This window comes from Manis javanica, chromosome 1 (assembly GCF_040802235.1).
Source record: "Manis javanica isolate MJ-LG chromosome 1, MJ_LKY, whole genome shotgun sequence".
Taxonomy (NCBI): domain Eukaryota; kingdom Metazoa; phylum Chordata; class Mammalia; order Pholidota; family Manidae; genus Manis; species Manis javanica.
In genome coordinates, this window is record NC_133156.1 from 17,803,025 (window position 1) to 17,829,303 (window position 26,279).

Consider the following 26,279-nt stretch of genomic DNA (forward strand, 5'->3'; position numbering starts at 1 on the left):
AAGTGTTGCTATTAACGACAACATATATGTGTTATCTCACTTCACTATAATCTCTGTGACGGCAGTGATCATGTTTTATATAATTTTACGTTGCATACAGTGTCAGCAAAGGCTTTGCACACAACTGACTTTGAACAAATATTTGTTGAAATATTGACTATGTTAGGTTTTCCACTAGTACAGTTAGTTACTGCAGGAAAAAGTGATATTTGTTTCTAATAAGTAGCCTCTCTTCAATATTGTGTTAGTTTCCTGTATGCTCCTAACATTGATATCATGAGGTATCTGCTGCCACCCTGGCCCGCCGAGGTCAGCGCTCTGCCGACGATGGCCCTGACTTCTCAAGGACAGAGAACAGCGGGAACACACTTTCCACCAGTGGGGAGGACTTCCATATACCTGGATGACCCAAATGCAGCTGTTCGGATTCTAAGAGAGACACGCAGCAAGCCGATGGGGCAAAACCTGACGATCTTGACCCCTGGAGTCCTCAGACAACTAGTGAGAACCACCCCCCGACCCCCAGATAAACCGGCCCGGACGCCTTCTGCTGCAGGGATACACATGGAGCAACGAAACAAGACACGGGAACCAGCACCACCACCAACCAACAGCTGCAGCCAGAACTAGACTCCGCCCACTGTACCGCCACCCTCCCTGCTCAGACCCCCTTCCTGGGCTTATAAAACTCTGTGGCGCCGGTTTGAAGGCCACCTAAGCCGCGGTGTGGATTGTGTTTTAATGTGTGGCTATGTTCTAAGGACCTAGCAGCACCTGGAGCAGAGTTAGGTGCTCAGGAGGTGGTTCTGTGAGTGGCCAGGAGCCCCCACGAACAAGCGTGAAGACACGACGCGCCTCACCCTCTGTAAGCCTGCTAAATGGGTCACAAAGGTGTTTTGTGTTTAGCAAAAATTAGCAAAAACAGAAGACTTGAAAGGCTGACTTTGAAAAGAAGCCAAGGGGATTGTAGGCTTTCAGTGGTATCTTGTCCCACTATGTGAGCTCTTGTCATCCAGGCGGCAGAGCAGGCTGACAATGTGAGGGTGGCGAAAGGTGGGGAAACAGGTTTCCTCGGGGCTTAGCTTCCCACAGCTTCTGAGAGTAGTTAGGAGGACGCATGACTGGTTCCCAGCTGCCTGCACTGCCAAGGCCACTGTCCTAGAGACTCAGGGCTCCGTTTGGGGCAGTTAGATGTGACCGATTAAGAGTTACATATGCTTTCATCAACTGCATGCAGAGTTGAAGTTCATACTCTGAGATTTTGGGGATTGGTCTCAATGTAAGGGCTAAAAAATATTAAATGATATACCCAGAGTTCGGCAGCTGTTTTCAGAGGTAAATTCCAATTGACTAGGAAGATCCTTGTTTAAATTTGCAAAGGGTCTAAGATGCCCTTGTCATGGTTTTTCTCCTCTGAGGGAATGTCTGACATTCCGATTTCAGGTCCACCAGGATTGTAGCCCTTCCTTGGCTTCCCTTTAAGCAATGCTCCAAACCTGGGTATCGTTTATCTTCCCCACATGTAGTTACTCCATAGCATCAGGCCACGTCGGTGATGTGGAATATTCTTGTGTTTCCTTTTTAGACTAACATACAGTGAGCCCTGCGTAAGTGCTCAGCTATGCAAAGCATTCTGCACGGGCCACAACACTTCATTCCACAACTCCAGACAGTGGGCATGGACGGTATTACTTTCATTCCCACTTTGCACATGGAAACAGGCTTAAAGAGGTCATAGAACTTGTTTCACACCACACAGCTAATCAGTGCTGGAACTGGGATTTGACTTCAGGTCCAGAGAATACCAAAGCCCATGGTTGTATGCAATGTACTTAGTTGCATCTACAAGCTCCAAGTTTCAGAAAATACACAGCCTCTCTGAGCCAAGGGAAAAATGCCTGAGAAGTTCTTTTTCTGATAAACGAAGGATCTGAAGGCTTCATAACTCCCTTGTCAAACTCCTAACATCAATCACAGAACATGGCAATTTATTGAAATGGCTGATCATTGAGCAGAGCCAACTATAAACAAGAAATGTGTTCGGCTAAGCAAGGGCGTAGGGTAACTCTGAGCAGCACGTATCCGTGTGTGTGGTGGGGAGAAGTGAGTCTCACACTCAGGCACAGAATGTCGATGAAGTCTTAGGGTTCAGGCTTTGGTGGGGTAAGAGGTTTTGGCAAGCCCCTCATGCGCTCTCCATCAAACAAGCCCCTTCCCTCTTCATCCGCGTTCCCCTTTCCAATTCCACTTTATTCAAGACACCCTACCTTCCAAATAATCATCCGATTTATAGAGGGCTTAACAATTTTCAGAGAGTTTCACACCAGCCATAGTTTAATTTCTCTTTCTCCCGGAATCCACCATCATCGGCACACTCAAGCCTTTAAAACAGAACAATAAAACTGGTGTCAAAACTACCAAACAGAACCCAAACGTTTTAAAGGGATATGTTTATCACAGGTGGGTTCCTTTCCCTCACCCTAACTTTTTAAGACTTTTCATACCACGCTGGGTCCGTCTCTCCATCAGGTAATCTGGGCAGCACACCATCTGGTTCCTTTAGTCCCTTCAGACTCAGGAGGAACTCGGCCTGCTGGGCCTGCGACTTGTGTAGGCCTCCAGCGAGGCAACCCTGCCTGAAGAGTAGCCATCCACACGAAATAGTCGCCTGAGGCGAGAAGCCCGGTACAGACTGGAAATCCGTAACTCGGAAAGCACACGATCCACGGTACTTTGATTGCTCCAAGTCCCTGAGTCTATAACACAGCATCTTTCGCTTCAAAAGGTTCTATTCTGCTCATGATTCCAGGAAATTACTCATGCAGGGAGAAACAGTATTTTATATGTGAGTGAAAATACGAAGTAAAAATGTTAGAAAAATAAGAGGGAAAACTGGAGTTTGAAATGACCCTAATTAACTACACAGATTTTCTCATGGTGTACCAATTACATAAAAAGGAAATATAAAATAAAGCTTAGAATGAGTAGACTTTGTCCACTTGGGAATTAATTAAAAACAAACCAAGAGCCCCCGAGTGGCACATTAATGCCACGTCCTTGAGGAGTGAAATAAGTTACCATTCCAGGAAGAGAAGGGAGCGTGGTCATGTTCTGTGACCAGCTGGGGACGTGGGTCTTGCTCCGTAAGGCAGCTGGGCTGAGGCCAGCGCAGGGGTCCCTGACAGGCGCCCTAACATCACGTGGCCACGCCAGAACTGAGCACCATGTCTTCCGGTTGAATTGGTGTCCCCTCAATTTTCTCTTCCTGGAGAATATTCCTGAAAGCAGGGGCTAATATTATTCCCATTCAGGAGATGAAGAAACAGAAGCATTGAGGGGCTAAATAAAGTCATCCACAGTCTCTGGGGTGGCACAGAGGTGTCCTGGAAGCCAGGCCTCCTGCCTTCCGGCTCCCCGTGTTTGCCGTACAGGCCGGGTTTCTCTTTCTACTGGAAACATCACCAGCCTACTCAGGACTCGCCATGTTCCTTTGTTTGCGGGTTTCATTTCCCCCGCGGAACTCTTACAGCTGCACGTGATTCACGTGCCAGGCTGTCTCATCCACGGTTGAGTCCACTCACACCGGAAAGGCACAGCTACCTATACTATGGGCTGTCCCTTTGGGAGCCCAATTATTCGAGAAAACCTCAAATCACATGCAACTCAGCACCCAAAAATGAATTTTTTCTCCCTAAAATTTCCCTGCCCTGAGTACTCTCTCACACACACACACACCCAGTTCATCCATCTCTTTATGTAAATAGCAGTCATGTAGCAAGGGAGGAGGTCTGTTTATTATTTTTGATTCTGTTTTGCTTCTGGCAAGATTTCACAAACAGCAGATGTTGGCAGAACGTTGATATTTTTTTTCTGACTGGCTACTGTTCGCCAGCTGCCCGTGTGGAACAGAACTGCAGCCATTCTGGTCTGCAGGCCTTGGCCGTGACTGAGGTCCGACTGCAAACTGCAGGGGAACACCTTACCCAGGACTCCTCTCTGGAAATGGAGGCCCTGGTTCAATACATGCTTTCTATCCACTCTGCTGCTGATGAGTTCGAGAACTAGGGTCCCAACAGCAGAGGTCTGATCGAATTCCTGCCTCTCCTGGTCTGCAAAGGCCCGCTGTGAAGGTCATGGAGGCAGGGAGCCCATGGGCCCAGAGAGCCCAGGACCACTTGGGGAGGATGGGCACTCCACAGCCAGCACCTTCTAGGAGGAAGGGCTCAATTTTCAGGGTTGGAAGCAGGGAAAGGAGGTTGGGAGGGGAGGAATCAGTCCTTTTCCTCTCTCAGGCCTGTTCCTGCCTGGCCATACCAGACTCCTTGCCAGAGGCTGGACTGCTGCTGCCCTTGGTATTTCCTGCAGCCAGGGCATTCCTGAGAAGGAGCAGCCAGCCTTTAAGAGGGCTGGGACGGTGCCTAGTACACAGGACAGTCAGGCAGAGTCGCGACTGGTGTGGGAGGCATAGTGAGCCAACAACCTGCAGGGCTGGCCGGGGAGGGAGGAGCAGCCAGGTCTCAAATCATGGGACAGAAACGAACCAAACCACCTTCTGTGGTCCCAGTGAGGGTGATGGGGTCGCACAGCGCTGGGTAGCGTGGGCTCCTGAATCATGCAGACTGAAGTCAAAGCACAGTTATGCCACCTTCTTGCCAGGTGACTTCGGGGAAGCTAGGAACTCTCCAAACCTTTGTTTACTCATCTGAAAATCACCTTGGGCATTAGGCCTTTCTATGTTTATTTTCCAGATGATTATACTTAACTCTCAGGTCTTTACGAAAATTAAATATATGCAGTGCTGAAAATAGTCCTGGTACATGATAAGAAGCCCTCCACAAGAGAAGTTATAGGGAAAACTGTTCCTATTCTTAAAATTGTGTAAATATTGCAAAAGCTGGAATTTGTGGTATAAAATTTACAAGTCAAATCACCATCCCCAGACCCAAACACTTTTACCTACGTGCACTGAGATCTTAGTAAGTCATGTTGACAACCTGTCTCTCCTATGACAAAGCCCAACTTCTCGCTTTTCTCCTCACTTGGGTGCCCCAGTGGAAATGCCTCCTCGGTCTGGGGGACATGACTCGCTGCGCAGACTCCCGCGGCCCTGATGGAAGCATGACTGGCCGTTAATGAGCTGAGAACTTGTCTCGAGTCCATGTCACTCCTGCAGTAGGAGTAAAGCAGTAAGCTTCCCAGACTGCAGCGTGCAGGGGCCAGGGCCAGCCCTGCTAAGGGAGATGGGAAGAGGAGACCACAGTGGCAGAAGCCTCGTGTGAAACCGAAATAAAATGGCTCCATCAGAAATTGCTTATGAGGCTGGAGGTGAGGAAGTAATTTTATTTCCAACGGAAGGGGAAAGGAAAAATTCGGACTCTGAAACTATCTCTGTTCTACAGTTAATGTTTTACAACTCCATTGCTCACTGCCAAGGTTTTTATTCTATCAGGTGAGTCCACGCCTGCCTACAGGGCCTGCTCAGCTAAACGTGCTTTTCCAAAAACAGACCCAAGTGAAAGTCTTTTTCCAAAGGAATGACTCAGGACAATGAGAATAGAAACATTTCAAGGTAGGAAAACTTGCATATGCATCTGTCACATCTCTGAAAAACAGATTCTAGACAGATTCTAGGGGCGGAGCTCCTAAACCAGGATTGTCATAGCATTTCATGCATGTATTCAAAGGGAGAATGCATATGGGATTGCCCTACAAGCTGTCATGCATGATACTGGTGAAGGAATTACTATTACAATAGCTTTGCAAGGTTTCCAGGACGCCATACACAGACATCAAATATTCCATCCTATAAACAAGGCTTTGACAAAAGTTCCAAATTAACCTTTAAGCCATCATGTACTAACTGATGTTTTTACTATTCTTTGTGGGAGGCTTCCTAAAGCCTATATATATTCCACCAATAAATGAAGCACAAAGAATCCACGTTTATTTGATCCATTCCACTCTGAGACCACATTTCAACAAAGGTTAACAATCATATCTGTACGTTGTCGTTCATAGCTGAGGAATTCAACAGTTATGAAGAATATTCCTCAATTAAAAGGAATGAGATCCTTAGAGGGCATGGGTAATGAAAGTTCCCGAAATAATTTGTTTGAATTAGAAAGAGTGCTTAGTTTTTAAATTGCTAGCTGGGCATTAGAACATTTAGCTACATTTGACAGAACGTTTATCTTACTCTTTGAACTTTCCTACACAAAGATCCTTGTAATACTGTAAAGTTGCCACGAAATTAACAAAAATCTCAAAGTTTATTTATCAGTTTAGAAAATCACAACAAATTGGGTAGGGAATTCAAACATTATAGATTCAACCATCAGCTATACAGATATAAGCACCGATGACTGACTGATGATGGCTGCCTCGGCCTTGCCCCCCACCCCCAAACCTGCTGACCTCCCTGGCCTTCTACTCTGGCCAGAGCTGCCGAGAGCACAGCCGCCTTCCTCCAGGACTGCTGCCTCCTCTCAGCTCCACAGTTTACCTCCAAGTGGTCCCACGGGCCAGAAACACTGCCCTGCCAAGAACTTCCCTTTTTATTGCTAAAAGGTGTGTGGGGATCCACAGGCTGTGCTGTTCATCTATGAGCTGAAATCTGGCCTAAACTCATCATTTCAGGGCAGCTGAGAGAATAGCTGCTGTACATAGGAAACCACATTTGGGAAAGGTAACAGCTTTCAGTACAGTTTAAGATTAAAAAACCAAGAACTTCCTTCATTTCAAATTTTGTGATACTTTCCAAGGACACAAAAATGTGACGTATGTATGATTGCCTTAGGAACCTCAGTACAGGGGACATAATTACTCTTGATTTGATGATACAGTCCCAAATGGCCATATGTACATAAATATATATACAAACACACATAGGTGTATAAATGTATACATTTTTTTTATATTTAGCATTTAGTGTGTGCTAAGCACTGTGCTCTGTGTTTAATGATATTCTCTCATTTAATCCTTACAATTCTCTGGAGTAGTGGCTATTATTAGCTCCATTTTGCCCACAGGGAACTGAAACTTGGAAATGTTAAGTGACTTGGCCAAGGTCACTCTGTTAGGGGGACGTAGAGGTAGAATTGATATTCAAGCTGCATGACCCCAAAGGCGTCCAATTTTTCCAAACTGTAGGTGGAGAAAGTTTGGGGTTTGGGTTGAATGGACAGAGTCCCTGGGACACTCTTGATCCCATGGGGCTATTTGTAAAGGAGGAGAAAAGTTTCTTGAAATTCAATCAATGTGTTTCAATTATTTGTCCCTAAGAACACAGGTTTCAACATCCTGTCAACAGAGTAACTCCCAGAAGACTGTCATGGAAGAAGGCAAGAAGCAAATGCCTGTTTCTCTTGGCTCTGTGCTGCCACGTCATGAACTGCTCCAAGCGTTCCCAAAGGACTGGCTGGCCCCACGGGTGGTGACACATAAAACCTCAAATGTGGAACTACGTCACACTCAGTGCTGGGACCCGCAGATGATGAACCAACTCCCTGGAATCGTTTGGCAGTCTTCTTTAAGATATCTTCAGGATCAATTTCTCTTCTTTCTAGCCAAATTTTATTTTGTCCTCTTTCTTTCAGGAAGCCGGTATAAAAATATCTGGCTTTGACCTTCCTCCTAAAGGCATAGCTGGCACACTGGAGCATTAATGGTGAGATAGGAATGTGAGAAAGGGTGGTTATCAGACCCTCCTACCCAAAGAGCTCAGTGCAAGAAGTGAGGGTGATTTGATTACTAAGAACCTGTTATACAGACCTATGTAAATAGGTTTAGACATAGGTCTAAAGGCTCTGAGATATATTTTATTCTGTTTTGAGAAATGCATTTAGTGGGAAATGCCCTGTGTTCTTCAAAGCATCTGGGAAAGATTTAAACTATTAAGAACTCTAGTCTTATTTAGGGGGGAAATGGTTGGAATACCGTTGCTATTGGAATTGTGACTCTCTCTTGTTTCTTATAGTAATCTTAAATATTATAAGAAACATTGGGCTAGTATAACTCTGAGAAGGAAAGATGGTTTTATGCGTGCCATCCTGTTCTCCCGTGTGCCGTTGGAGGAATCCAAATGCCTGTGAAGAGCTACTGTTCGCTTACAGAGACTGAATACCAGTCTAAGGTTCTTGCCATCCATATGTATGGTACAGAACGAGGAAGGTCGGAATGCAGCTCACAATGCTGACGTGTAAATTGGTTTCTGTGTGACTGCCAAGTTCCTTCACAATCTCCACTCTTTCTCCACTGAACGGTCTCACCTCTGTGTTTTATCAGAGTGTTAGAGAGGCAAGGCCATGCAAATCACTGGCATTTTCTTGAGCTCTGCCTGTCAGACCTTCCAAACTCTCAGGACTCCTACACTTTAAGGGGAATCACATGAGCATCTAGCCAGACATTTTGGATTTATTTCTATTGATCTTCTTTTTCAAAGAGCATCTGCCCGTTCTGTGATCTTATTTTCCAACCACTCCATTTAAACTCTTTTAGTGCCTAAGCTTCTCCGAAGAGGAGAATTCACATCTCTTCAAACAAAGCGTATGAAAGGTCATGGTAACCTGAAGCTGTCTTATCCCAGACTGCCCCATTCTACAGTGACTGCTCTGGTCCCACGTGACTTCACAGCATGGGGGTTTGGGCTGCCCACTATGGCTAATTCCCCATGCATTCAGTTGCATTTTTGATATTTTATAGATTTCTACCAAAAAGCATTGTTCATAATGCAAATATCAATGCATTATCTCTTTGCCAGCAGTAGGAAAAATACCTTAAGAATGTATTTATAGGCTTTCTGGAAAAGTTGTTTTTTAAACAACTAAGCCAAACAGATTTTATTAATTAAAATGACCTATCATCTATCAGTTCACTTTATTCTGTCATACAAAGAAAAGCTTTATGTTAACTCAGCAGTGATAATATCCTGAATTAGCTACCGAATGGCAGACCCCTATGGAAGGCACCCAGGACTGCAGGCTTATTATAGGTTAGACAAATCCAGAGCTAAAGAGCAGCAATTCCGTTACTCCGGCAGTATCTATCTTGTAGAGCTATTTGAAGTCTGGTTGTATTTTTGTTATTATACTTAACTAACTCTGCCTGCGTACCAACTCCTTCAGTTTTCTGCCTGACAAATGTTCAGGGGCCACCTAATGAGGTTAGAATCTTCCTTTGGTTGCTAATTCTTATAAAAAGATGTCTATCCTGCCTTTCCCGGATGATTTTTAAAGCATATGGAGCTCTCCGTATTTGAAAATAAAGAATACTTGCAATGTTCCTCTCCAAGATACGACCTCAAACTATCTATTGTCCACTCCATGCAAGAAATATATTCAAGGAGAGTTATCTGAGTGAACCACACTGTGGCTGTCTGCACAATCCTAAGTCAGCCTTTCCAAAGTACGTTCCCTAGGGAATGTTGGTTTTATAACATGTCACTTCCTGGTATCCAGTGAAAAATGGTTTCATGATGAAATATACCAGTTTTAACAAAGTTAAACTACTTTCTGTAAGATTTCTCGGAGACTTTGGTATGTATGAATTTCCAGGAGGAGAAAGGGGATGCAGCATTCCCCCCAAATTGCCTAACCACGGAAACGTTTTCTCCTTGAATATCATTTCTAACAGGGCTAGTGTTCTGTGAACCTACTTTGAGAAAGTGTTTTGAGATAGTCTCCATGCCATTTCTAGATTAAGCCAGAGAATCAAAGGATTGCAAACCTGAACCTTCTCCACCTATCCCACTCCCAAATATTTTTATTGAATTCTATGTAATTTGTGGATATGCTTCTACTATCACTGCAAGATGCTTTAAGAGACTTGCTATTGAATTCATGGTAGAAATGTTTAAAAGCACCAGCCATATGGCTGGTAGTGTTCCTTTTATGAGATCTGTATAAAAAATTGCTCTTGAATATCAAGTTATTGGGAGAAAGATTCTTCCAAATATCAAGTCCCAGGAAAAGCTGCTTTGGTATGTTTTTACCTTATGGACATGGCAAATCTTCATCTGAGGGCGTTTTCCTCTTTGCTTAGATTAAGCTCAAGCTAAACTTGCAGTCCACTTTTAATAATTATTCAGGGCCTTATGTTTTATATTTTTATGTAATATCTCTTCCTAGCCGTATCATAGTAACTGACCTACATATTTCTCTTCATCAGATACATCATCCTCTGATCTTACCTGAGTTATATGTGCTTTTATAAACTACCTCAAATCCTTTAGGTAACAAAGTAGAATGTAAATTAGCGTATGATGTCTTTCCCCACACCGATCACATTCAGATTGTCCCTAAGGAGACAGAAAATGATTCTTACATGATCCTTACTTCATTCAAAAATCTGGTGTGCAATTCATGATTGTATTCTCCTGTCTTTTCTGTCTTCTTCTCTAGTTCCAGCACTATGTTCTCACAGCTAACGCGGTGAAAAGACTCATGTCTCCATTAAAGCCCAGCTGATTTATTTCCCTTTATAGATATCTACGTATATACCAAAATCCACTTACCATTTTCTCTCTTTCTAAATCTGTTCAGGTCATCAGCTGATATTGCAGAACACTATTGATGATTTCCCCCCTCTAACTTGTGCTTCTAAATCTGCCAAGATTACATTTCTAAGGAAATGAGGAACCTTGCTTTATAAAAGTTGACCAGAGTCCAGAATTTATGAAGGATTAAAACACTGATTTAAGGGAGAAAAAAGGAGAAAAAAAATGAATCTCTATTCACTTAAACTAATATCATGAAATCCAAATTCGGCAACTGCCTGCATCTGGGATGTGTGTTTATAAAATCAGAGCTAATAAAAGCAGTGGCATGCAGCTATGGAAGTCACAGTTAGGTTCAAGCTAAACTCTCAAGTTTTATATGTGGACAAGTGTATTGCTCTTTGCTAATTTCCTACTGGCACTTACTTCTTGACTGCTCACAGTGTTACTATGTGATAATTTTTATGTGCTATTCAAAGTTAGTTGACTTAATTCACTTAACAGATTTTCCTGTAACTTTTGGTTAAACCGTATCCTTTATGTGCTTGCCCTTCAGTCACCAGGATGAACAGGAAAAGGCTCTGATTCATGAAATGTGAATTTCTGACAGTTGCCATAGTCTTTAAAAAGAACTTGAGCAATGCATGAGTGATGCATTCTCCCCATTTTCTGTGCCCATGTGTCTTTCTGCCAGCATAGTCGCCTTCTGTTTCTGCAAGCAGTTGGGCAATAAAGTACTAAACACAGAGAAAGGGTGATTCCAAAAGGGCAAATGATTGTTTAATTTCATCTGATGCTACCTAGTTGGCGGGAGCCTCATCCTCCAGGGGTGAGCGATGCTACCATGGAGGTTAGGCACATTCTCAAGATGCCATGTGCCTTGATGGAGTAACGGCAGAGAGTACAGCACTCATGCCCAGTTCCACCCCCTGGGATCATAAAGGGACAGTGTATTCCACTCCAGTAAGTTCAACCCAGGTGCCATCTCTGGAAATAGTGTCACATAAAAGTCAATGAAAACACAGGTCCAACTTTCACTAATTCCCTTAGTAGGGAAATTTTTTACATGTTGCATTTTCCATCAAGAAAAGATGTCTATCTTGGTGTGAGAACAGGGGTACATATACACGGACATTCTCTGATCCCTAAAATCCGCGAGCTAGGCTAAGTTCTACGGCAACTCCATTTTACTGTCCTGGACTCCTGAGAAAGGTTTTCAGATGTTTCTTTATAATTATAGGTTATGTTGATGTTGAGATAGTCCAGAAGAGGACTTCCTATTAAATTATAATGACGGTATTATGCAGAGAAACATGTCCAGGTAGAATTCAAAAGACAAAATAAGGACAATATCCGTAAGAACTGACTCTCCCTTAAAGTAACACATGTGATCACAGAATCCCAGGATTTTAGGATGATGGGAACTTCACGTGTGTTTCATCCAAACCCTTTCTTTTATGGAAGAAGGAAGAATACCCAGAAAAGCCGTGACAATGAGTTAGCGGCAGAGGTAGAACTAAAGTCCGGTTTCCACTTCCCCATTTCCCTGACAGGTCGTGGAGCACCGATAAACCACGGATCGACTCCACATCAGAAACCCGCTGCTTCCTTTTCTGCTGCTCTCACTTCAGATTTAAGTTCCCCTACTTTGCACACTCTTGTTCAAGGAGTTCCTGCCTCAGCTCCAGAGGGAACTTGAGAACCAGAACACACCTGAGCAGTCAGTCTGACCATCTCATATTCTCACCAAGAAATGAAGGCCCAGCGAAGTTCTGAAACTGGTCACAGTAAAAGAATGAGCGAGTGTCTAAATGAACCTGGCGTCCCCGTGTCCTTTTCTGGGTCAGTTGGCTTTCCTTACCGTCAGGTCTCTGGCTTGCTGTCTTGAAGATTTAAAATAAGTTTTAAAGAAATGTTCAAGAGCATGATGAATCCTTTCACAAAGCAAGTAACCACATTTATGTATTTGCTTAGATTTGGATTTTCCAAATAAGGTGTACATCGACTTCAAATACACTGCACATGTGGTCAACAAATAGTAGCCATCGAATCATGACCTGAGACCCCTGGCTCCCTTCCCGTGACCTCACACGTTCTTGCCACACCCCCTCAGCACCCTCCCCTTACCCATTCTCAAGGGCTTGCCAGGGAGTGTAAGGAGAACCATTATTATTTTCATTCCTCTCCCCACAATCTCCCCATTGATTCAGCGGGACTGGGGGGTAGGGGTTATGGGCAGTATGACTTAAAGTCAACTTTCACTTTGCAAAACAACGCTCTTCTTTAACTTCTCTTTTTAACTGGATCTAAAACCCCAGAACTACCAAGAAGGCTAGAGAAATGGTGCCTGCGTACTTGCAGCATACGCTAAAATGAGCAAGTTTAGATTCATCCTGGGTTTGGGCAACTAATTCTGATCCTATGCATCATCAAAGATTCTTTTATTTGTCTGCTTTGATTTCCCCTCCCATGAGTGTATCTGCTGTTGAATCATGTCCATGCCATTCAACGATTATCTCACTGTAATAAGGTCAGTGGGGAGCAACTGACTCTCGTTTGTATTGCTCCCAATGGCCATGAGAGAGGATGGTTGTAAAGAATGAGGTAAGTAATGTAAGTCATATATCAATTATATTGATACAATGCAAAATTTTCCTCGAAAGATCTATAGCAGACTAATGCAAATAATTTTATTGATGTGGCTGTCATTGTAAGATACCAATATATATATGAGCTACGAAAAATAATGATGCCATTAATTTAATATGCAGGGGATAAGCTTTAATTGAATGATTATGGGCCATTAGCAAAATAGCTTGACATCATGCACTATTGGGTGCTAACTGTTCAGGGAAGGTCGAACTTTGCTTTACACTTTGCTTCCATTAGAGAAATCAAGCCTGATGAACAAATCTCAGAGTGACCGACCAGTTTTGATTCTGTCCTATGGTTCATGCTGGATCTTGAGTAGAAAAGACCCAAAGAAATGTCTTTGGCATACTATATAATCCAAAAAGCAACCAGAATCCAAAGTAAACCAGTACTTTGGCACTCGTTACAAGAACTAAAAAGCAGGTTGGTGTACTCTGCAGCATGGGCTCTGGAGTTATATTCAAATGCCAGCTCCACTATGTAGCTCGTAGAAGTTATGTGAATGCAATATGCCTTTCTTTTCTCACCTTTAAAATGGGTGCGATCATACTAGTTACCTATAAGGATTCTTTTTGAGGATAAAATAAGTTGAAATACATATAAAGCTCTTAAGAGTGGTGCTGCAAACATGCTAGATGCTCAAGCGGTATTATCTACCACGACAGTAAACAAATCTACTAATACAGTAAACCCAGGAAAGTCTCTTTGCTTCTTTCAAAATGTCTTACTAAACAACAGTATGACATTAACAAATAAGTTCCTAAAGACTACACTGTGGGAATTCTTTCACGCTGCCCTTGATCTTGATTGTCACATTTAATTTTTAGGTACTCATTGGCTTCAAACAATTCATTGCCCAATATAAAAAGGTGAGAATGCTCAAATTATCTAACTAGACAAAATGAAACATAGAGCACTCTTTCAATGATCATAACTTCAATCCTCAGTGGGAAAATACTCTCCAAACCGAAAAGAACATAAATAATTTTTGGTTAAATCAGTCATTATAAATACATTGAAGGAGATTTGCAAAGCAACTTCAAACTATTTGTATGCAATGTTTCTAACATAATACACTTTATAGGCATGCTGGTGCACATATACAGACTGCAGATTATAAATCATCACCAAACATTTACCAAGCCCCTATGTCCATATGATGACAGCATCTGGTAAAACACCATTGTCAAAAATCTTGAGAGCTAAAATGAAACTGGTTCTTATTCTAAGCCTAGTGTATTTTTAAATCAAGCTGCAGGGAAATAATTACTTTTGTTTCTATTCAATCAAGACCTGCACAGAGAGTTTATGGAATGACATAATATCCTTCCTGAAATCAAACCGGTATGTAGGACTAATATCCTTCACACATACCCAGTTCCTGAACCTTTACAAACAAATTCTAATTTCCAAGGAAACAATCTCATCAAATGCTGCTCACTAGAATACATATTGTTCCTTCTGGGAACATTACAAGAAGATTTTCAAGATTACAAAGCCCAACTTCCCTTCTAAAATTCAACATAATCTTCAACTCATTTAATTAAATGGAAACTGCATTTGTATAATGGCTCTAGAAATTCATGGTGAACTTAAGTATCACCAATATAATAATTTAGCTTTTTTTTAATCTGAGAGGGGTGTGGTCATAAACTTCACAAACTTACTGTGTCCCAGTGGGTATGTAGGTGTGCCTTTTAAATGGACATCAGTTAGGGGTTCTGTCAAAATGTTCATCTCCCGTTTCTACAGACCTATCCTAAAATAAAGAGCATGTTTGAAACTATTTTTGAGAATAATGAGTTTTTAGTAATGTTCACGCTGTTGATTTTTTTTTTCTTCTGAAAACAAAAGGAATCTCCAACAGCTTGTAATCAGTATCCTCTCTGCCTTAGGAGGCCGGAGCTTCTGTGTACAGGTCACAGGCTTTGTTTTGAGGTTAGCAGACCTATTTATCCTTTCCCAGATAAATATCAACAAATATCAATACAAATCAGTATCAACATATCAGTGCCAACTATTGACACAAACAGACACACAGGCAGAGGATGTGATCCTAGTTTTCAGCCTGACGGCGTTAAGAATAGAATTCTAACTTTCCTGGTCACTGAGAGTGTCCTAAAGGTTCTGGGTAAGGTAGAGAGAGAAGTTAGTACCCCCAACCCCAAGTCAGTAAACCAGGGTCCAAGTTTTAAATGTGACACTGGGAGAGAAACTGCTAGAAAGCTCCTAAACCACATGTTGAGTAAACTTGTCTCATTTATTCTGTAGGCACATGTACATTTTGAAACTTATGATTCACAGTCCTACTGTGAAGTTTTTTTGTGCACTTTATGTTGAGTTATGTGGCAGCGAAGTGCTGACACTGTTTGCTTAAAACTCCTGCCTAAAGTTGTTTCTAAAAGGTAACATGCAGCGTGGCGCAGAAATCCATACATTGTAAAGTGAAAACAGTAATTGAGAACACTGGGTTAGCATGAAATGAAGGCAACAGACACCAGAATTAGCAACAGCCTTCCACTACCGGCAACTCACCTTGTTGAATTTTAGTCACTAGCTGCTGGCGTGCTAGAATCCGGCTCATCCTGTAAGGAGAGCGTCTCGCAGTCTGATCAAATCGCAAGTACATCTCCTGGCCCTCAGGTGTCATGGAATTTAGATAGTAGCAGCCTGAAGCTGGGGTCCTGGGTCCCTGACTGAACATCGCGGCAGATGCCCCTCTGCCCCCTGGTCTGCCCTGCGGCCGTTCCCGTCTGCGCCCGGGCTCAGTCTCAGAGCAAGGCGCCCAGCCCGGCAGAGCTCAACAGACCCAGCGATTTTTGAAAAGAATAAGGAGTGCCAAAAGCCACAGTGCTGAATTCCAACCCCTGGCCCTCACGTGGCGTCGGGGAGCCAATCAGAGGAGGACAGGGGACCGGGCTCGGCCGCAGTCCGGCCCAGCCCGCGGGGAGGCGGCCCCGCCGCCGCCGGTCCCCCCGCCGAGGCTGACAGCGCGGGGCGGGCACCGGCCGGGCCTCGGCGCTGCCTGAGCACCAGCAACCGCGCCCCCTATAGAGAGGGGCGGCGACGGGGCAAGGCAGCCCGCGAGGAGCAAGCCCCTGGGCACAGGAAACCTTGCAGGCTGTAAAAGTTAGAGCACATTCGCTGTCTCCAAGGCGGCTGCAGCCAGGTAAGCAAGGACCACCCGGCAAAGGGCTCCCGTGGAAAACTACTTCGAATCAGCATAAACGCCCTTCATGACGCAGAAATGAATCAGAAAGCTTTTCCAGTGAAAAATAGACTGTCAAGGGCTTTAACAGTCCGAGTAAATACACGGACTCCTGACCCTCCGCAGTGGAAAGTTGAGAGCTCTTGCAGATAAGAGACGCAGAGGCAAAGGGCATGAACACAACTGTTAAGTGATTTTTTTCTATTTCCTCACCTTTTCAACACCAAGAAGCAAAGTACTTATGAAGGATCTATCGCATTTAAGACGCTGTCGTAGATCACTGGGAAGCTGCAGTCAGGCAAAGGTACTGCCGCCAAGCTACTACCAATAGGGGAGGGGTGCAAAAGCTCTTAATACACGCGTACTGTGAAAGGTGGCTCAATGAGACACAGCCGGAGTGTTGGGGGAACAACATCAGTTTTGATGGGGGTGATGACAAGAGAACCGACAGAGAAGGAGGCACTTGGGTGGGCCTTTTAAAAAAAATGGGTGGGGCTCTGACAAGCAGAGGCTGGGGAGGGCTTTGCAGAAGGATCTGTGGCCACATGTGTGGAAATCTGGAACCAGAGCGTGTGTTGAGGAACCTGAGTAATTTGATCTGGAAACATCCAAGGATACATATGGGAGTAATAGAATCCCCCCACCCACCCCGATTTTCCTCTTTATATTGTTTGATGTGAAGAGAAAAACGTCCACAGAAAACATGTTATCGAATTCTGAGCCTGGGGCTGAAAGAATAAAGTCCTTTGAAAAAGAAGCGTGTGGCCAAGTTCCTCTTACATTTGACTGACTCAGACTGAAACGCAGCTTGGCCTGAGATTTAGAGCCCTAGTAATGAAAAACTCTCAATTAAAAGTATAATAGGACTCAAATTAGGACCCCAATTCTCATTACTGTGACTCACAGTGGTCAGCCTTCCCTGTGGGAATTCCTGCTGGCTGGATTCTGAGAAGCAGCTCGCTCCTATTACTGTCCCACTATGGAAATAAACAAGTTATTAAAGGTCTCTAGGGCCTACACTAGAATATGCTATCACTCAGGGCAATTGTGAGCCCCTTCTGATAATGGTGCAAGAAGAGGCAGGTGTTAGGTTTTCAGCAGGCACCACAGCTGAAAAGAAAAGGATGCGCTCACTTGGTTTCTTTACAATTCTTACTTAGGATTTGATCAGGGTTTTTCTGTCCCAGGGCATCCTTTGTGGAGGTGAAAGGGATCTGAGATCTAGGGAGTCGGGTACGCCAGATGCATGCGCATGAATGGCAGACAGGGTTAGCGCTATACTGCAATATTAGATACCTGTGAATAAAGGTCCACTTGCCAAGCTCAGCTCCAGCCTGGCTGCCATCGGATGAGATGCTAAGGGCAGCCAGTTTGTGTACATGCTTTTTGGATTAATAGTCCAACGCTGGGGACATCCCTGCCGTAAACCATGTGCTTGAGCCAGACACGTGGCAGGTATCACTTTTTCACTGGGAGAGAATGGAAGAAGAGTGGAGAGTGACAAAAGAGTATGGGACTTGGGACCTTTGGATATGTTCCAGGAGCCAAGGGAAAGGAAAGAAATTAATACGTAGTTGCTTTATAGTGGTGAAATATATTGGCCATTCCTAATGCCAATCTTGTAGTTCATTGCTAACTTGGCTGCATTTTAAAAATAAATGGAACGATTCTTTCCCAGAAGCACTGCAGTGTGTTATGGCATGGTTACTAAAAAAGAAAACAAAACCAAAAAAACACAATGTCACCTTTTTGCATAATAATAAACACGTGAAAATGCTGAAAGTTCTGAGGTGTTTGTTCGGAAAACATCAAGATCATGATTATGTACTCTTTGATATTTGTAAACGGTTGCAATGTGAAACCTAGTATTTGGTAGAAAATTGGCAGTGAAGAACAAGAATTGAATGTAAATTAAGCAAAAAAGGAAATTTGTATTCCCTGATTAAAAGGAAAGCAAGTTAGAATAAAGCCTAATTTTTCTCAAAATCTGTGAGTTTTAGTAAGAGGATCTAGGAAGGACTATGCATCAACATCTCTGTCCTCTCTATTTCAGGTACAAGATTTATTTTATGGTTCAAGTAGTATCTATAAATCCATGCAACTGCTCATCATGTTTGGCATTTTGTGTATCCTAAATACCATATCTAAAGTAGATAGGTACCATTATTTTCCTATTAGCGCCACTAATGCCTGGTATTATGCTAATGCATTGCTGTGAAACCTGAACCTTTCAATGAATTTTTTTCAGCACTTGGTCCTAGTGACGGACCAAATCAGTAGTGGGTGGGCAGTTCCGCTCTGCCTGTGGTCAATGCGGAGGCGAGGACCTGCTCACGATCTTCCCGGGGCTGATGATGTCCTCCATGCATCTCACCAACAGAACCTGCCTCTTCACTGGTCAGTGATGAGGTTCTGAAGAAACCAGAGAGGGTGAGAGTGCTGGAAACCCAAGTGTATCTTCCAAGACTGCTGCTAGATTCCTTTAAAAATGAGGAAAATGGATGGCATACTTTTTAGTGTTCACCTACTTTTCCTCTTTCCTAATTTGGTCATCAAGTGCAGTCTTCCCTCGGACAATTTCAGGGATAAGATAAATAGACGACTAGTGGCAACCAAACAGGGCAATTAACAGGGAAGGGGAGGGACTAACAGTGTTGAGTGCCTACTATGTGCTAAGCCTTAGGCTATTTACATTCTGTCATTTAGTTCAGGCCAGGAAACCCTCTGTGGTATCTTATTTTGTAGGCAAGGAAACAAAGCCTCCCAGAGGTGAAGCGATGTCCCAAGTCATATTGCAATCAAGCAGAGAGCCACTGTGTACCTCCAAGCTAATGGTATTGTAACTCCTCCCACTGTCACACGTGAAGGACAGGGAGGAAAAACTGTGGCACTGAAAGGTTTCTGGGGAAACTGGGTAGAGGAGAAAATTTTGGAAGGATATATTGAAAACCTTCTTAGTCCTATTTAATTTGTATGTGGTACTGGAATGGAACATTCCATTTAGCTATGGAATAGTTGAGATCCAGACGTCTAGAGACCAAGATACACAGCCCAGAGCCTTTAATTCGTGGGTGAGAACCATGGTCCCTTAGGAGTAACCCAAGGCTGAGAACTGAAGACGCACCCCCACCTCACCCCAGTCCAAAGTGAGAAACAGCTCGACTGCCTCTTTGTTTAATGACTTCTCTTTTGCAGGGCAGGCTGTTGTGTGTCCTCTGCTTTCTGCTCCTCCTCAAGGCTAACTCCACACATTGTCTTGGCTTTTCAATGGCATGTCTTCCCAATGCCATGGAAACTCTCTGTATTTGGAACTCTCCAAATACAGTCAAAACTCTGAAATTTGGCCTCTAAACCAAACGTGTGGGATTTAAAATTTTCAAGTCTTTTGATAGATGATTCCAGATTTGTGCTCCCTTGAACCTTGTGTACACATGGCAGAAAAGCGAGGGCGCTTTTACAGAAGCCAGGAGTGGCTCACAGTGCTTTCATCTCCCTGCTTCCCTCTCCTCCTCCACACACATTCCAGCCTCTCCGTCAGCCTGCTCAGAGGGGGCCAGGCAGCTCTGCCAAGGAGGAAACTGTCTGAGATACAAGTGGCAGGCGGAAAAAAGCAGAACCTACTTGGAGGGCAGCTTTTGCAATAAATTGAATCCAAAGGTTGTGGGGTCCATGCCAAAGCCTTCTTCCTGTGGCCTCTGAAGCTCATTTTGAGGATTTCCACCAGTTGATTTTGATTATGTGCCCAACTCTATACCAGTCAGTCTTCCCAATATGCATGCACCCCATGCCCAATGACCAGCGGTATTACATTCGTGGCCATGACCAGGACCCCCCATGGAAGGTTTCAGAGTGGATTCTCTTCTGATTCAGCTCCCCCACTTCTGGACCGTGTCTTCCATTTGCAGTCCAGCTCCTACTGCAAAGACGTATGGGTGGTAATAGATACCCTTTATTCTGCCTTTGATCAACCTCTTCTCTGTGTTCTGCCCTCATGCCGTCCCCTGGGGACTCGCACATCAGCTCCTGTTCATGTGGCCAGCGATCCGGTCTGACTAGTCCCGGGCTCTTTGCCTGCACGCATCCATTCCTGCCAAACTGAAATTTCTTCACTTTTCTAAGTCTTTCCAAAGATCTGGAACTGTGCGATTTCCTACTCTCTCTCTCTGTCAAAACCTACTGCCTTCAGAAACATTTTTATGACTAATGCAAAAACCTTTAGTATTAAGAGCCATGTTAATACCTGTGAATAGTCATTATGTGGCACATTAATTAGATAAGCTCGTTACATGCTAATATTGAATCCATTTATTCATTGCCACTGCGAGGGCCATAAAGTTTTACATCCTAGATTTGGAAAGGACATTAAACATCTTCTAATCCAGCCACTCAACTACTGTACATGTTGCTGTCAGATCAATTAGTTAATACCCAACCTATGTAATGATCTCACCAAGGAACACAAGCTGTTTACGTTTTTCGTCATATTTTCCATCCACTGGCTCTACTTCTACCATTTGCAGTTCGACGGGACAAATTTATTCTTTCTTCCATAGGCCTGCCCCTCAGATGTTTGTAGAAAGCCACACGGCCCCTTATAAGAATCTTTTGTAGGCTAAACATTCTTCTCCATCAAACCGCACAGCTTCTAACTATATAGCAAGCTGATTGCTGCCCTTTGATTCTACCCAAGTCTCTCAGAACCTCCTTAAAAACATGGCTCCTTGTGACCTGCATCGGGTGCGCTACACTTGTACCGGTCCTGTCTCAGGTTATGGGCAGTTTTTGTTTTTTAATCTACACTTACTCAATCATTAATTCAGCACTGACTGAATGCCAGCACAGCGCTGCAGTAGGTGGGGAAGATACAAAGTGAATGCTGTGTGGTCCCTGGCTCCAGGGACAGTCTGCCAGGGAAGAGAGTGTAGAAACTCACCGCTCCGCCAGAGTGAGGTACTGGGGTGGGGGTGGGGGGCTGCCTCTATTCCCCCGTACTGTTTTATAGGCAGTCGAAGTGCTTAAGCAGTGTGGTGTTTATATATCTTCATAAAATCTGCTGTTAAGGGAGGGTTGAGGGTTAGCTATCCTGTACTTAACAAATGACCTTCCAAACATGAGAAGAAGCCTTTTGACTTATTAGAATTATTGAAGTGTTTTTAATACCTCATTTTTTTCCTCCAACTATTTAATTCTGCCTTGCTCTTTGGGTAGTGATGTAGCACGGAAAATTTACGGGCATAAAATAAAAGTTAAATGAGTTTGGAAAAAGGTTAAGTGAGAGTAGGAAAATAATAAAGCCAAGGCTGAAATCAGTTCACAGGAATACAAGCCATACAACCCTGCACATTCGCGGGAGATGGTTGAAAATGTGATTCTATGTGACAAAGCAAAACGGAAACAAGACGCATTATGAAATTCAGTGTATCTGCATGACAGTAACAACACGGTGATTCAGATAAATACAGATCACCAGGTATTGAGACCACTAGGGAAAATTTCCTGGGTCCTCGTAAAGAATCAGATCTTCCAAGTATTACATATAGTGACAAACCTTAGTTCATGGTTTCTTAACTGTACCCTTTAATGTCAGTAACATGATAACAGCACTATTTAGGAAAATCTCTATGAGGGCTCCCCAAAAGCATAGCATAAGTATGCTATACTCTGTGATCCTTTAAACTATGTATTGAACTGTATCACTTTTCTGCTTCAAAATTTTTCTGTTGCACCTACAACAAAATCCTTGCTTGGTCCACGAGGTTCTGCACAACCTGTTCCTGCTAACCATGGCTAAACCACACTAAACATGGCCACTAGCCATGCCCGTTCAATGCCAGCCTGCTCCACTTTGCTCTCCTGCCTTCTTCCCACAGATGCTGCTCCTTAGTCCGGATGCTTTTCATGGAGTCCATCCCATCGCTGGCTCTTTCTCAGCTTTCAAGTGTCAGTGTCACTGGTACATCCCCAGGACAACCATCCCTGTTCGTTTTCCCTAAGCGGAAGCAAACCCCCTCGCTTGTTCGCTCTATAGAGCCTTTCTAAATCTGTAATTACCTATTTATTCGGTCGTTGACCTTTGCACTGCCCTTTCCTGTCAGTACAGTGCTGTGTCTGGACTGTGTCTGTTTCATTCACATTCTATACTCAAGTGCCTGCCACAAAGGCCAACCCACGGAAGGAAATCAGTAACAACTGGTTGGATGATTGAGTATATAACTGAATAATGGATGATCTGAATTTTTCCAAGGACGAAATTAAGAATTTCTAGAGGACTAGATGCATATTTTTTAGGCAATCATCATCATAAATAGTGTTGTTGGTATGGCTGCTACAACAACTTGGGTTGGATAAGGACTGGACAGCAGATAATCCAAGGTTTTATTCTCCCCAAATTAAGAGCTTTAAATACACACTTCTCTTTGCTGGTTAGTGGCAAGAGTATATGTTTTGACCATCCGACAGAGGGCAGTTTAGGGGGCCTTGAGAAAAGTAGGGGGCCTGGAGGGATCAGCAACCCTTGATCCACAGAGAGAGGCTAAAAGTCATGGAAAAACTTGCTAACCCTTAACTTCCAATCAGTCTCAAATTTTATAAGCACGCTTGCTGGGCCTTCAGCGACAAAGCGGAACAGTTGTTCTTCGTAGATCCAGACTGCATCTGGGTTATCAGCCGTCTGTGTTTCTTCACTACCATAAACATCTTTTAATAATTATTTCAATAATTTTATTGGAGATACTTCCTGTCTGATATTTTCTAAAACCTAGGTAGTTCTGCCTTAATTGAAAAATAAAGGTAATTGCTCATTTTGGGTGTTTCTTTAGATTACTAGAAGGGATCTTTCAGTCTCCTAGGTAGAATTTGTCTGCATTTAGAGACTTACCCTCATTTACGTCAGGTTAGATTCTATACCTTCCCTCCCCACCTTGAACAACAGTGAATACATTTTCTTAAGGCTGACTCAGGTTATAACTGGAATATAAAAAGGAAGCTTCCTCATTAAAGACATCTTACTATGACTCTTTGGGAAATCCTTCATTAATTCCCCACATTATCTGTTTTGCAAATGTTTGAGATTGCCCAATAAAAGGTACACCATCATAAAGATTGTTAGGCTGACCTGTAGCCCCAGACCCAGTCTCCATTACTATACACAATTGCTTCCCATCTGGTGTCTGTCACGCAGCAGCTGGGCACTGAGTCAAGTTTAGAAATAACCATGGCCCACAAACTGTGGAAGAATAAGGGTGTGGGAATAATAACGCAATTGCATTTCTTACACATTTAAACCACATATGTTTGGATTCAATTCAGGTATACTAAGAATATGATAGCATATTTCCCCTCCTTAGTCATTGTGTAAGGCCATCAATCTACACTTTAAAGAATGGAAAGTGGTGTCAGGAGGAGCGATGGTATCAGAACACATCTCACACATCCCATAAAGAGAGAAGCACTAGGAATTTGAGAAGGTAGCGAGATATTTAGAGGCCAATGTCAGTGGGACTTGGAGGTGACTGGGGAGACACATTTCCATGCTGGTGACTGGGCATCATGGGGAGGTTCCTCTTTGGGACTGTGGGCAAAGATTTAACCCAAGGTGACTCTGGTGGAATGAAAACATGATTTTTGCTGGCATCTTGTTTGCCATAAATAGAGACAAAGCCACTAATGAATTCCTGTTACGGCTTCTTTTCTCTCACCCTTTCCTAGTTAAATATTTCGAATGCATACTCCATGCCAGGCACAGTGCTGGGCACCAACAGCACAAAGGTGCATGTGACACTGGCCCTCTTCTCAACAGTATGGTTTATAATGGCCAAAGTTGAGGACAGTTACAAATACAGGATGACATCTCAGGTGCTGGGGCCGAGGTGCGTGGAGGAGTGTGTGGGGGCAGGAGGTGACTTACCTGTGCAGCAGGAAGGGTAGAGCTAAGCCTGGAGGGATGCGCATTTGGGTGAGAAGAGGGGAATACAGTACTTTGGGGGGAAGGTCCATGAAGAGAAGAACAATACATAAGTACTTTCCTATGCTCTGTGCCCTTTTTAAATCAATAAGATGGAGTATATTTCAAGCCACCACGTAATAGAGACCTCACGACTTCTCCCAACGTTCCTCTTGATTCATTCTTTAGTTTCTCCACCAAAGCTCTCAAGTGGGGGGATACCTCTCAGCCACAGCTGTCTCCTGGAGGTAACAGTCATTTTAGAAGAAGGATGATGGTCAATAATGTTAAGGAACTAAGAAGGCAACCTGAATTCAGGAGTTACAGGCTGCGCAGAAGGAAGAGGGGTCTACCAGGGAGCTCACTGTAGCAGCGTATGTGTGAAGTCCTGCAGCTACGCGTCAAATGGTTCCCTGCCACTGGGGAGCCACCCTTTGTTGATCATCTTTCAAAATCGGTATAATTCTGCCTTAAAGACCAAGTAGGTTTCCAAACCTACACTCATATTAGCTTCCCTTGAAGGTTCTTTAGCCTGCTGCTCCTTTGAATTTAGGGAAGAAAGGGGTATTGCTTCACTGTTATACATGTTTTGTGAAGCCCTTCTGGGGGAGCTCCTTTCTGTTTGAGAATATATGTGTGTGTATAAATACACAGCATCTGTCCTGAGAGTTCTCATTTTAGTTTTTTTTTCAGAGCTTGATGTTTACCAGAGCACACAGTGGCCTCTGGCCAACCTCTGGGAGCACATCATAACCATACTGTGTCTTATGACACAGACCTGTTTAAACAGACCAAGGACAACAGAGAGAGCTGGGCGTGGCTACCTTCCCCCTGCTGCCCCACCAAGATGACTCAACACTAATCAATCACAGGAAAATACTTACTAAGCACCAAAAATGCGTTCACTGCACAGAAGGGCAGAACATAGCAAAAGCTACTTTTAGGCTCTGATGAACTTAAAATACCCTCTTTCATTCTTTAACTTTTGGGGTCTTCAGGGCTTTTGGCTTGCTTCTCAATATGCATTACGTTCAGAAACCCAATCCCACGGCATGCTGTTAACCAATCAGTGTACTGTTGCAAATTAAAAATGCAGGGCACAGAATGGTGTGGTATATAAGAACATTAGAAGAAAACACACTGAAAAGTTAACAATGACCATTTTTTAGGATGCTAGAACTATGACTGATGCCTTTGACTTTTGTACTTTCCAAACATTCTGTCGTATGACTGGTTATTTTGCTTACATAACGAGGGGATCAAGTCTAAGCAGTGATGCGCATCAGGAGGTGTGGAAAAGAGGCCTCACCCTCAACTCATTTCCAAGGGCCTCTACACCCTGGAGATGGAAGACAGGAATGAGAAAAATATGCACCCAAATGACAGATACTATCGGACATGGTTTGTATTTCCTCAGTGCCTCCTCTCACAGCCATTCCTGGTCGTGTTGCTGGAATGTGGCCCCTGCACCATGTAGGGACCAGTGGTCTTGCTCAGACGATTCATTCTGACAGGACGGCTTGTGTCTCTGTGTCCACTCTTGCCTGCTCTCCTTCTATCCTGAACTCCACACAACAGTTAGCTTCTCAGGATAACACTTCCACCGTATTACTCTCCTGTTGTGAAACACAAATGTACCCCAGCTCTACGTCTTCCGGTTAGTCCCTTGAGGTTTCCCTTTCCTTATCTACATGGTTTATATGTGTTTACACATATTTCACGTATATATAAGCAGACCAAGTGTATACAATGATTAGTTCCCCTCCTACTCTGTGTCAACTAATCAGAATCTAAGCCAATTAAAATTAAAGTCGTTAAAAAAAAACACACTTCTTGAATGTTGCCTTTTGGAAGAAAATTCACTGGGGGTGCTTAGCTAAGAACTATCAATTGCAGAGACCTAATGTCTAGATCTAAGAAACTGTCTTCTGTGTCAACTAATCAGAATCTAAACCAATTAAAATTAAAGTCGTTAAAAAAAACAC

The 26,279-nt window shown here is 43.5% G+C and overlaps 1 protein-coding gene across 3 annotated transcripts in view; it reads right to left on the reverse strand.

Annotated features, from left to right (window-relative positions):
• The window catches only part of STARD13 (StAR related lipid transfer domain containing 13), a 375,008-nt gene that overhangs the window by 152,492 nt on the left and 196,237 nt on the right, over positions 1-26,279 (reverse strand). Inside the window, exon 1 of one of the 3 annotated variants that reach the window (XM_037012350.2) lies at positions 15,680-15,989. The exons of the other annotated variants lie outside the window; for them this stretch is intronic. Within the exon in view, the coding sequence (XP_036868245.2) occupies positions 15,680-15,848 (169 nt within the window). The 5' untranslated portion in view covers positions 15,849-15,989. Of the gene's footprint in view, positions 1-15,679; positions 15,990-26,279 lie in introns of those variants that run through there. 3 annotated transcript variants of the gene reach the window in all.